The sequence below is a fragment of the Drosophila mojavensis genome, unplaced genomic scaffold (assembly GCF_018153725.1).
Source record: "Drosophila mojavensis isolate 15081-1352.22 unplaced genomic scaffold, ASM1815372v1 contig_74, whole genome shotgun sequence".
In the NCBI taxonomy this organism is placed as follows: Eukaryota; Metazoa; Arthropoda; class Insecta; order Diptera; family Drosophilidae; genus Drosophila; species Drosophila mojavensis.
This window is the reverse complement of record NW_025318899.1, coordinates 20237790-20249976: the sequence shown is the minus strand read 5'-3', so window position 1 is coordinate 20249976 and position 12187 is coordinate 20237790. Positions and strand designations below refer to the sequence as shown.

The window sequence follows — 12187 nt, the reverse complement described above, 5'->3', positions numbered from 1 at the left end:
CAGAGCTCATATTTGTAACAAACATATAGTAACAGTGTTGCGGAATGAATTATTGAACGTCTTGCAGCACTGCCATGAAAGCAGGGATTTCTTTATTATGGCACTGCCAACTTGTTGTTTAAAGCAGCTGGTAAAACAAAAGAGAATAAATAAATAATGCTACGATGGAAGTAAATCCTCTGGCTGTAATACTTGCCTACTTCGACAGCAAAGGCGACCGCCTGCTGTATCGATATCCCTACCACACACTCGGCCAAACGCACAAATCGGAAGAGCCCCGAGAGGAGTTGGTTAACAAAAAACGAAATCCCTTCGCCGTCGCCCACACAGATGATTTGCTGCAGACGCCCACGCAACAGAGCCAGAATCAGCAGGGCACAGGACAACTGCAGGGTTTCGCAGATGACGTACTATCCGCTCTATTCGCTGTCAAGCCACAGTTGTGCAACCAGAAGTTCGAGTTGAAGCTGAACGATGTGCGTTTCGTTAGCCATCCCACATTAATTAGCTCAGCCTCGACAGTTCAGCTAAATGCGGTCAACAGCCAAGCCCTGGCGGCCAGCAGCAGCATAGCAACTGCCGGTGCGGCCAAGAAGCAGCAGATGCTGATCAACATTGTGTTCGCACTGCACGCCCAGGCCAGCTACTCCATCGTCAAGTGCTACCACGAGCTGAGCAAGCGCCTGGGGCTGGCGCTCAAGTTCGAGGAGCAGCGCAGCGGCTATGTGACGGAGCAGACGGCGCTGATGGCGCGTACCCACGACGAGCAACAGCAGCAGCAGCAGCCGCTGGAGCGCACGCTCGAGCTGATTGCGGAGCGCTGCAGCCTGGCGCAGGCCCTGAAGTCCATCTGCAATGATCTCTGCACCACCGGACTGCTGAGCACCACACTAAATCAGAATCTAACGCTGACCTTCTGCCTGCCGGCCAAGGCCCATCAGCTGCACAAGAAGGGCAGCATGGTGGATCCAGAGACGATCGATCGCTGTCTGCGCGCGCTCAAGCCGTATCATGGCATGCTGCTGCTGGTGGACTTTGCTGAGTTGCTCGACTGTGTGCCGCCGACGGGCGCACGAATGCTATGGCAGCTGGTGGATGCCTACAATCCGCTGATCAGCCTGCAGAGCATGGCCTCCAATGCGGATCTGAGCATCGAGCATGTCTATAAGCTGGTCTCTCACCTGGTTTACTGGGCCAAGGCCACCATAATCTATCCGCTGTGCGAGACGAATGTGTATGTGATCGCGCCGGATGCACCGCTGCACACGCGCTCCCACCTGGTGGAGAAGTTCTCCACTCGTTTTGCGGGAATGTCCTTGTTCGAGGTCATCTCGGACTTCTCGCTGCCCACGTCGATTGGACACCTGACGACGCCGCTGCAACAGCCGGCACGCCAGGGCATACTCGCCCAGATGGTGCTCTGGATGCTACAGCATCATCTGCTCATGCAGCTGCACACCTACGTCCAATTCATGCCCAGCGACGTGGACGACGAATTTGGGGAGTCCGCCTCCTGTGCGCATGTCGCCGCCGGCAATCTTACCGAGGAGGAGCAGGACAGCAATCACACCGAAGACGATACTATGAGTCGCGTTCCGCATGATGATCCCGTGCACGGTGGCTCCATGCTTAGCATGTCCAGCCAGCCGCTGCCGATGCCCGCGAATTCGCATCGTCGCCATCTGACGGACGATCACTTCTCCGTCGCCTCCGATAATATTGCGGTGCAGCCCTCATCCAGCCACAAGTCGAACTTTAGCATGACGGCCTCCATGAGTACGGACAACTGTGACAGTCTCGACTCCATGGAGGATGAGCAGAAACTCAAGGAGCTGCTGCAGGTCTTCAGCGATGCCGATCGCGCTGCCATACGTCGTATACCCGCCTCCCTCAACCTGGACGATCTGTCCCTGCTGGTCAAGCTCTACCAGATGGGCTACTTCAAGAGCGAACATCACCTGGAGGAGATTATGTATTTTGAGAATTTGCGTCGCTCCCAGCTGCTGCAGCTGCTCGACAAGTTCCGCGACGTTCTCATCCTCTACGAGACAGAGGATCCGGCCATAGCTTCCATGTACAACAACAAATAGAATTTATAATAAAGCAAGCATTCCAAATGCATTATGAATGTGACTTACAATAGCTAGGAATATTTTTTCGAGATTTGTGTCAAAATTTGTCAAAATGAATAACAGAATTTTGTCGCTAAGCCTGTGTGGTGAATATTGACAAGTTGTCAAATTGACAACTTAATAAGTCAAAAGTTAGCTTCTCGAATATCAATATATAATTGATTTCTTTCTGAATATAATACAATATATCGGAAAGTACTAATAGTCGCCTGCATAAATATTGTCTAACAATTTTACTAATGAACTGAGTTATATCCCTTAATTTATTATCCATCAGAATATACTATCTGGCTATTTTGATTTAAAAATAATATGTTTTAGATTTTTTAAATGAGCTTGGTAAGTAAGTTTAGACACTACTATTTAGTTACCAAAGTTTTCTTAGGTTCGTCGAAATTGTCAAGGCCTTGAGCAAGACAAAATTATTTATTATATTATTAAATTACAATTAAAGAGTACTATATCCATAAAATGATTAAAAAATAAATTAAAGTCAGGAATTTAAAGAATATGGACTATTTAGCTATGTATTCATTTTTTTTTTAGATTCGGTATGTTTATCAACTTTATTTTGCCTGTTTAACGTAACGTTTTTTTTTTTTTTTTTTTTTTCTTTTTAAATATATAAAATAATACAAACTAGATAAATCTATAAAAAAAAAGCTGCAATAAATTCATCCAAAATTTTTGAGCAAACAAGGTGCATAGAATTAAAAAGAAAACACTTTTGTTGTTTACATACATAACATAAGCTTTATTTGTTGAGTATACCTAACTAACATTGAGTTGACTTGAACAACGTGGACTTTATCCAAGTCGAAAAGGTGCTTAAAATTCTAATAGCCAGCCGATTGAAATTTCTGTGAAACGTTTCGTATACGCCTATACATATATATAGATATACAGATATATATGCCTAAATCTAGTTTACAAAAATATATATATATATGCATATGTACTCGATACATATATATAAATGTACTTTTTTCTTACAGTTAGATTGTAACTAGCTAATATATAGATGTGATAGATCTTTTTAAATGACTCGATTCGCAGCTGAACTGCCATCAGCGCTTTGAGTTTGAGGTGCTTACAAAAAACAAAGCAGAGTTTTTATCAATTTGTCTTGATAACGATCCATGCTATATATATATAAATATATATATATGGTGATATATGTAAATCTAAACGATTCGTGCCCAATTTTCATCAGTATTGACGCAATCAGAGGACTAGACTCGCATTCACAGCTCACAGGCTCGATGAAAATGTGGGTTCATTGATGATGTTTGGGTTAAGAGGTGGATCAAGCTGTTAGCAGCAAATAAACGAAGACAGCTTGTCGCTAGGATTTGTTGTTGTTGCTGCTGTTGGAAATATTGTTGTTGTACAGATAAGGTATCAAGTTGGGTTCGATTTCCAGCTGCTGCCGCAGTATGGAGCTCATCACAAACTCCGTGGAGACAATATGGCACTTGGGATTGCCATGACGCGTCAGATCCGCGCACAAATGCATATCCGTTGGGCAGGTAACAATGATATATGAGTCGGGCGCTTGCACATGCGCCTCAGCGACAGCCGCACCGCTGCGCCGTTTCAGCTCCACTTTGCCGCCAGATGATTCGATCATGCGTATGATTTCATCACGTGCCGGAAATACATCCGGCGTCACATAGAAGTATTTGCCTGCAAAGAGTGTGGAACGTGTCGGCGCACACAGAACCGCATCCAAATCGAACTGCAAGTTCTCATCGACGGGTATGTGGCGAATGCGATACTCGTCAGGCGGCACAAATTTGCCGGCCTTTGCGCTATCTATCAGCCAGGTAGACTTGAGCACGTAGTCAACGTGGCAACAGGCCTGAATCAACTTGCAGGTGCGACTCTCGCGTGTCATGACCAAGTGTGTTGCATCCGTCGGACTGTCCACCACAATGCCGCCCAGCAGCCTGCAGAAAATTAAAAGTCGTATATATATAAATACATTGAATCATTATTTTTCTTATTCATCAACTCACTCGACAGCTTTCTTGAGCGCCTCCGCATCGGCGACCTGTGAGAAGATGACCTTGGGCGGCTTGGTTGTCTGCGGATATTCAATGCAAACAATTTGCTCGGGCAGATGCTCCTGGTAGACGCACAATTTCTGGCGTTTCAGCTTCTGCTCGTTGGCATACGGATCGGAAAGATGACGCTTGACGCGCTCATGCGCTTCCTGGGTCAGATTAATGGGCGCCTTCCAAGCGGCTGCAATTAGACGGCAAATGAATCGTTTAATCCATAATTCTATGTAATTAATAACATTTCAATTTCTCACCTAGCAAATGCTGCACCAGATTGCATTCAATGCGGAACGGTGCGGCCAGATTGTACTGCTGATACTTGGGATTCTCGTACTGGGTCAACCCACTCAGATTGCCGATGCAGACATCGCTCAGCCAGAGGGCATTCACCATCGGAATGTTCCACTCTTTGGCCGCATTGTATTTATTGCCTTCCAGCTGCTTGCAGACGACGAGCGTGTTCACCTTGGACAAATAGGAGGTGTAAATGGCGCCACACTCCTCGGCCATCTGTTGCAGTCGCACCACCTCTTCGCCTTCGAAGCCCTCCGAGGTGATGATGTAGCGCTCCAGCGGCTTGCGATAGCCAAACTGACTGGGGAAGGGCAGATGCAGGGGCTGCCAGGGCGGCGTCAGCTGTCGCTTCAGGCAGATATCGCTCAGCCAGTAGGCGGTCACACAGCGCTTGGCATCCCGCAGCGCCTGCATCACCATGCCATGGCGCTGGGTGCGGCAGATGACGTGGGTGACGCGGGCGCAATAGACGCGCTCGATGTCGCCGCCAAACTGTCGAATGGTGTCCAGCCAGATGGGCAGCTCATCGCTGTCCGTCTCGTCGTATTCCACGATGTAGAAGGTGCAGCCGACCAGGAACAAATCCGGGGGTAGCTTCAAGTTCGGATTATGGCCATAGAACTGGGGCCGCGGTGGCATCGGAATGGGCGGCTGTCCGGGACGCACCTGCATGTAGACGTGCGGTGGTCCGCCGGCCACCTGTACGGGCACGCCCACTGGCAGCTGTTGTTGCTGCATGTTGGGCGGTGCAACCACAATTTGTTGCTGCACGAGATGTTGTTGCGGCAACTGTTGCTGTGACACGCCGACAACTCGTCGCATTTGTTGTGGATGCTGTTGCAGCAATTGCTGTTGTTGTTGCTGCTGCTGCTGCTGTTGTTGTTGCTGCTGTTGTTGCTGCAGCATCAGCAGCTCCTGCGGTGTGCGCGGCTGGCCGGGCACGCCCACAGCAGCATTATGCTGTTGTCCCATCATGCGTAACGTGCCAGCTGCCGATGGTGTCTCCACATGTTGCTGCGCTCCAGACGGCAGCTGTTGCTGCTGTGCCACAACTAGCTGTTGTTGCTGCTGCTGTTGCAGTAGCAATTGTTGTTGCTGCTGCTGCTGCTGTTGTGGTGTGCCGCCGCTGACAACAACTTGTTGTACAATCTGCTGCTGCTGTTGTTGTTGCTGCTGCTGCTGTTGCTGCTGTACATCGCTCATGGAAATGAGTTGCTGTTGTTGTGCCGGCGCCTGTTGTCCATTGTTGCCCAGGCGATTGCTCAGCATATTGGCCAACGCCGTTTTCGTCTTCAGGTTCATCTGCTGCGGCGTCTGTTGCTGTTGTTGCTGACCATCAGGAGCTGGGTCAAAAGAAGAATCTGCATTAGTCACTAAGATCAATCCAAATCTAATTACGAACTCACCTGTTGCTGACATGACCAATGTCTGTGTCATTATATTGCCTCCTGGCGCACCGCCTACAACGACGCCTGTGCCAGGCGTGGTGGGTGTGCCCGGTGTGGGCGGCTGCTGCTGCTGCTGTTGGCTCTGTTGCTGCACAATGGTTTGCTGCTCGATAAGCTGGCCATTGGGTCCGGGTATCAACTGCACCGTCTGTTTGCCCAGCTGCGGCGCCGGCGCCGCTTGCATGGGAATTTGCTGCACGCGCAGCTGTTGGCGCTGCAACAACATTTGCTGATTAGGATCATTGGGATTGAACTGTTGCTGTTGCTGAGGTAGTTGTTGCTGTTGTTGCTGGGCACCACCCGGCGGTTGCTGCTGCTGTTGTTGCTGCGTAATCGGACTCAGGCCGGGCGCACCACTAGCACGCACTACCACCTGACGCGTGCCCTGCTGCTGCAGCCACAACATTTGCTCCTGCTGCGTGAGTCCGCCTGGCATTTGACTCTGCACAATGATGTGCGAAGTGCCTGGCCCCGGCACCGGTACTGGGCCCTGTGCACGTGTTGCCACCACGCTGCCCGGTGCGCCGGGACGCGGCTGGTAGGCCACCTGCTGGCGCAGCATGACACGTGGCTTGCTCTGATTCAGTTTCGTTATGTATTCGGCACGTTTGTGCGCATCCAGCGACATGAAGTGCGCATGCATCTTCTCGTCCAATTGGATCAGCTGGCGCTGCTGCTGCTGTTGTTGCGGCGGTGGCAGCACAAGCTGTTGTTGCTGCTGCTGCGGTTGTTGCGATTGCTGCTGTTGTTGTTGTTGCTGCTGCTGCTGCTGTGCGGTCCATGGTGTCTGTGGGCGCAGACCGCGCGGCGCAAATTGTGGCGCTTGTTGCTGGGGCGTGGTGGGTGTGCCCGGCAAGGGCGACTGCATGCCCATGCTCGTGGTGGGCGTGCCTGGTGTGGTGGGCGCCAACTGATTTGTCACAGGGCTCTGCGGCGACCAATGGGGCTGCTGCTGTTGCAGTTGCGTGTGATGTTGAGGCGATTGCTGCTGCAACATCAGCTGCTGCTGCTGCTGTTGTTGTGGCGATTGTGGCGGTGGCGTGCGCTGTGGCAGATGCTGCTGCTTAATAAGTACTTGCTGCATGATCTGCTGAGGAGGCTGCTGCTGCTGTTGCTGTTGTGGCACTGGCTGTTGCTGTTGTATAAGTATTTGCTGCTGTTGCTGTGGTGGTCCGACAAGTTGTTGCTGTTGTTGCTGTGCCTGCTGCTGTTTCTGCTGTAGCAATTGCTGTTGCTGTAAATATTGCAAGCGCTGTGGATCGCTGATGACTTGCTGATTGATCACAATTTGTTGTTGCTGTTGTGGCGCCTGCTGCTGCTGCTGTTGCATTTGCAGCCGTTGCTGTTGTTGCTGCTGTGTGAGCAGTTGCTGTTGCATTTGTGGAGGCGCCTGTTGCTGTTGTGGTGATTGTTGCTGCTGTGCCAACATCATTTGATTTGGTGGCATCTGCTGTTGTTGCTGCTGCTGCTGCTGTTGTTGCTGCAATAGTTGTCGTTGCTGCACAAGCTGTTGCTGCTGCTGCTGTTGTTGCTGCGACAGATTCGTGGAATTTACAATGAACACATTTTGGTTTTGCTGATTCTGTGCCAAAATCTGCTGCTGCTGCTGTGCGCTTAGCTGGCTGAACTGCTGTTGACTTATGATAAACTTTTTGGTTTGCATGGGTTGTTGTGGCTGTTGTTGCTGCTGCTGCTGCTGCTGCTGCTGCTGCTGTTGTTGTTGCAGTGGCTAAAATCAGATTGATTAGAAAGTCCATTAGAAACATTTCCGTAATTGACTAGTATGTAAACTTACGTGTTGTTGCGGCTGCTGCGTCAGCACTTGCTGCTGTTGTTGCTGCTGTGGCTGCTGCGGAAACTGTTGCCCCAACAAGTGCTGCTGCTGTTGCGGTGGCTGTATCGTTTGTTGTATAATACGCACCTGACCGCCACTGCCAAGCGCAATATTTTGCTGTTGCGTAAACTGCACTTGTTGTTGTTGCTGCTGCTGCTGCTGCGGCTGTGGTTGCAGCTGCTGTTGCTGTGGCAATTGCTGCTGTTGTGCCTGCTGTTGCTGCTGCTGCTGAGGTATCATTTGATGTTGCTGTTGCTGCTGCTGCTGTTGTTGTTGTTGTTGCTGCTGCAACTGCAACATTTGCTGCTGCTTCTGCTGCTGTTGCTGTATGCTCATCATGTGACTCTGAATTATCTGTTGTCCCTGTGCGGTTGAAGTGTTTATCACGTGTCGCTGGGTGATCACTTGCTGCTGTTGCTGTTGCTGCTGCTGTTGTCCAGAGGCGAGTTGTTGTGATATTTGTTGCGGCTGCTGCTGTTGAGCTTGCATTTGCTGTAACGACTAGAAAGGAAAATAATTATGAGTATACAGAGACATAATCTATATTTCAGATTCACTTTGAGCAATCCTTTTGTTAGACATACCCTCTCTGGTTGTGGTTGTTGTTGCTGTTGTTGCGTTACTTGTTGCTGTTGTTGCGTTGCTTGTTGCTGATGCAGTGGTGATTGTCGTGGCGAGGGTGTATGTTGTTGTGTAGGCATTTGTTGCTGCTGCTGTTGTTGTTGCTGTAACTGCTGTTGCTTCAGCTGCTGCTGCCGCATTATCAGCGAATCCTGATTGCTTGAAAGCGTCGAACGACTGAGCACTTGAGCCACTTGCACCGGATCTGTTGGATCGATGGGCTGGACAAATGATTGCTGTTGTTGTTGCTGCTGCTGATGCTGTGCTGCCTGCTGTTGTTGCTTGTTGGCCATGGGCGGTGTTTGTGATATCTGCGGTGATTGCGGCGCTGAGATGTGCTGCGGACTCTGTTGTTGCTGTTGTGCAAGCTGCTGTTGTTGCTGTTGCTGCTGCAGTTGCATGCGTTGCTGTTGATGCACAGGTTGCTGAAACGGCTGCTGTTGCGGCGACATCATGGATGTTGGCGTCGGCTGTTGCTGCGGACTGCCCATCATGTGTTGTTGCTGCTGCTGGCGGCTCTGTTGCAATTGTTGTTGTTGCTGACGCAAATGCTGCTGCGCACTTTGTGGCGAGGGTGGCGGTGGCGGCGTCATTTGTGGCGCGGGCGACTGCAGTTGTCGCGGCGACTGAGGCGGCAACATGTTGCTCAAGTGCTGTTGCTGCTGCAGCGAAGGTGATGGTGTGCCGGGTGGCATGACTGGCGAACGATTTTGGACCAATCGTGGTGATTGCTGCTGCTGTGGCTGTTGTTGCTGCTGCTGTTGTTGTTGTTGCATTTGCTGCATTTGTATTTGCAGCTGCTGCTGCTGTTGCAACAGTTGCTGTTGCTGCTGCTGTATCTGCCGTTGCAGCGCCTGTTGCTGTGATGTCAGGCTTTGGCCATTTTGAACATGTTGATGCAATTGCATTTGTTGCTGCTGCAGCATCTGCTGCTGTTTCATGATGTGCTGATGCAGAGCTTGCGGCGAGACGGGCACCGACTGTTGCTGTTGCTGATGAGGTACCTGTTGCTGTTGTGCCACCTGTTGCTGCGGCGACTGCACGGGCTGCGGTGTTGTTGCAGGCTGAGGCGTGCGCGGTGTTTGGCGTCCACTGGGCATGGATGGCTGGGGCATGGTGGGCGTGGTAGGCAGACGTGGCTGTTGCTGTTGTTGCTGCTGCTGAAGTAGAAGTTGCTGTTGCTGGTCCTGTTGCTGCATCAGCTGCATTTGCTGTTGTTGTTGCTGCTGCTGTTGTTGTTGCTGTTGTTGCTGTTGCTGTTGTTGCTGCTGTTGTTGCTGCTGCTGTGTACTCTTCATTTGCCGCTGCTGCTGCAAGATGTGCTTGATCTGTTGTTGCTGCTGCTGTTGCTGCAGGTTGGCTGGTATGATTTTTTGTTGTTGTATTATAATTTGCTGTTGCTGCTGTTGATTGGGCGGCGGCGGTGGCGGTGGCGCTTGGGGTGCGCTCTGTTGCTGCAATTGCTGTTGCAATTGTTGCTGCTGCTGCAGATTCCGTGGTCGCACAAAAACAACCTGCTGCTGCGCTGGTTGTGGCAATTGTTGTTGTTGTTGCTGCTGCTGCTGTTGCAGTTGTTGTTGCTCGGCTGCAGCGCGCTCTGCCGATGCCTGCAGCTGGGACTTAATGCTGGCTATGCTCTTAGCAGCGCTGTCGTCGCCGAAGCCCAGTATATCAGAGAGCTGAGATGCTGCTGGGGGCTGTTGTTGCTGCTGCTGTTGCTGTTGTTGTGGCAATTGCTGAACTAAATGTTGCTGTTGCTGTTGTTGTTGCTGCTGCTGTGCTAATTGCTGCTGCAATTGTTGCTGCTGCTGTTGTTGTTGCTGCTGTTGTTGTTGTTGTTGCTGCTGTTGTTGTTGCTGCTGTTGCTGTAGATTTTGTTGCTGCTGCTGCTTCTGCGCACGTTGTTTCTCGATTGGTTTCAGCAATCTGGGATGATAAGGCTCACAGGGCAGGCAGCTCTTGCATTTGATACAATCGGTGACCCAATCGGGCGTAACGATATTCATTGCATTCTTAGGGAGCGCCAGCGCTTTATTATAAATGGTCCCAGTGGCGGCGCCGCATACCAGATGCGTATTGGTTGCCCCATACGTGTTGGTGACAACGGCTCCGTGGAAGGTCAGCATAGCATAGAGACGCCTCCGATCGCTGGGCACCACGTTTGTAATAGCTGCCCGTATGCCGCGCAAGAAACGCGGCTGGCTGGGATCGAAGGCACGCGTCGAGGCCATGCGACCCAGCTTGACGCTGTGCAATATCCATTGCTCGATCACAGGTATCACATTGTAGAGGTCCAGATTCATGGACAGCTCCTCCTCGGAGTAGTTGCTGGCACATATCAAATGCGTGATTTGGTCGGAAAGGAAAAGCTTCGATTGTGCGCCGCCGTTCTTAAGCAAGCGCTCGCTCTGCAAAAAGTAACAAAAAGAGATTTATTCAGTTTCGAAAGAATCAAGTTTAGAGACGTGCAAACTTTAATATTGTGTGCAGGGCAATTGCTAAATATGTATATTAAAACTGTTAACAATTAGAAGGCTCAATGGTATTCAAGTGTATAATTATCCAACATAATTACAAATTAACTATTTTAACATTTAAATATTTTGATATTCATATAAATTTCCGTAGTAAAAGTTCGCCAATGTATCGATCAACTCCAATATAATATACATCTCTAATTAATACATTCAAGTAAGTCTATTAATATTCAATAAATTTAGAAATTAATAATAAAAATCTAGTTTGGAGCTATTATAAAATCTAAATATTCATATAAATTTTGCTAATCACATTTCGCAATATATCGCTCATCACTATCTACACACACACATACACACACTCATATGCCTAGAAATTTGCCGGCAACATTTTATGGCGCGAATTTGGACATGCATAAACATGAAACTCCCTGTGCTGCCAGCACTGATAAATTTTCCTTCGATATACAATCAACAACAAATGTATTGTTTTTATGTCCAAAAGACACGTTTAATGTTTATTTGTTAATTGCATTAGTTAAAGTCGCCCTGTGGCCTGTACAGCTGCATCAGCAACACACAAACACTAAACTATAATCCTACACGCGCGTACACATGTAACACTCACACACGCACACAAACACACAATGCCAAATAATACAACAACGGGCGCGCACGTACAGCCCTTGGGTCTTCGTCTGAGAAGTCTCAATGTTTACCTCATCATCCAGGCTGCCAAGCACATAATAGATCACATCCTCGAATAGCTTTTCGCTTATTTTCAAATTTTCCATTTCTTTGTTATTTCTAGACTAGCATGCGCTATTCCTTTTGCTCAAATTTCACTTTTCTTTCGTTTCGCTTTTGTTGTTGCTGCGGCTGCCGCGGACATGGATATGGTAAGGCCTGCAGCTTCACTTTCACTGAGCACCCATCGCACACGATCGGTAAAATTTCAAAACTAGCACAACGTATAAGAAAAGAAGCGCTTGAATTGTTTAAATACATTGAACTAAAGCCTAAATAACTTGTATTCTTTTATATTTTACGGAAGCCCATCCGTCTCTTGTATGCAACAAAAACCAACGCTAGTGATGGTCATCTGCCATATCGATTGACTAATACCAGATATCGAGTACAAGTCGATAAAAAGGTTAACATCCTGTGCTCGATAATTTGCTTAACATCATTTTTCTATGTAAACACTGACTGCTAACAGATTTCTGTATAAAAAGCGGACGCAAAATATTAAACTGTTCATTTGCTTTGGGGATATTGAAGGATTTGTTTGGTGAGTTGAAGCTGAATAAATTTTTAA

The 12187-nt window shown here is 48.9% G+C and overlaps 2 protein-coding genes across 2 annotated transcripts; one reads left to right on the top strand and one right to left on the bottom strand.

The window, feature by feature from the left end:
• Window positions 1-68: 68 nt before the first annotated feature.
• On the top strand, window positions 69-2140 carry LOC6583094 (GATOR complex protein NPRL3). Its single transcript, XM_002008736.4, has one exon. The coding sequence runs from the start codon at window positions 165-167 to the stop codon at window positions 2088-2090; it is 1926 nt and encodes a 641-aa protein (XP_002008772.1). The 5' UTR covers window positions 69-164; the 3' UTR covers window positions 2091-2140.
• A 717-nt stretch (window positions 2141-2857) lies between these two features.
• Window positions 2858-11989, bottom strand: LOC6583093 (PAX-interacting protein 1). Its single transcript, XM_032731808.2, has 7 exons — window positions 11589-11989; window positions 8356-10800; window positions 7733-8272; window positions 5896-7666; window positions 4450-5832; window positions 4151-4379; window positions 2858-4081 (listed from the first exon to the last, which is right to left on the bottom strand). Exons 1-7 carry the CDS (start codon window positions 11661-11663, stop codon window positions 3478-3480), a joined length of 7047 nt encoding a protein of 2348 aa, XP_032587699.2. The 5' UTR covers window positions 11664-11989; the 3' UTR covers window positions 2858-3477.
• Window positions 11990-12187: the final 198 nt, after the last annotated feature.

Bases quoted from the DNA above. Each gene is read 5' to 3' on its own strand.
- LOC6583094 (XM_002008736.4), top strand. From the start codon at position 165: ATGGAAGTAAATCCTCTGGCTGTAATACTTGCCTACTTCGACAGCAAA.
- LOC6583093 (XM_032731808.2), bottom strand. From the start codon at position 11,663: ATGGAAAATTTGAAAATAAGCGAAAAGCTATTCGAGGATGTGATCTAT. The intron at 10,801-11,588 runs GTAAACATTGAG...TACTTTTTGCAG, and splicing joins TTGGCAGCCTGGATGATGAG to AGCGAGCGCTTGCTTAAGAA. The intron at 4,380-4,449 runs GTGAGAAATTGA...GTCTAATTGCAG, and splicing joins TCTGGTGCAGCATTTGCTAG to CCGCTTGGAAGGCGCCCATT.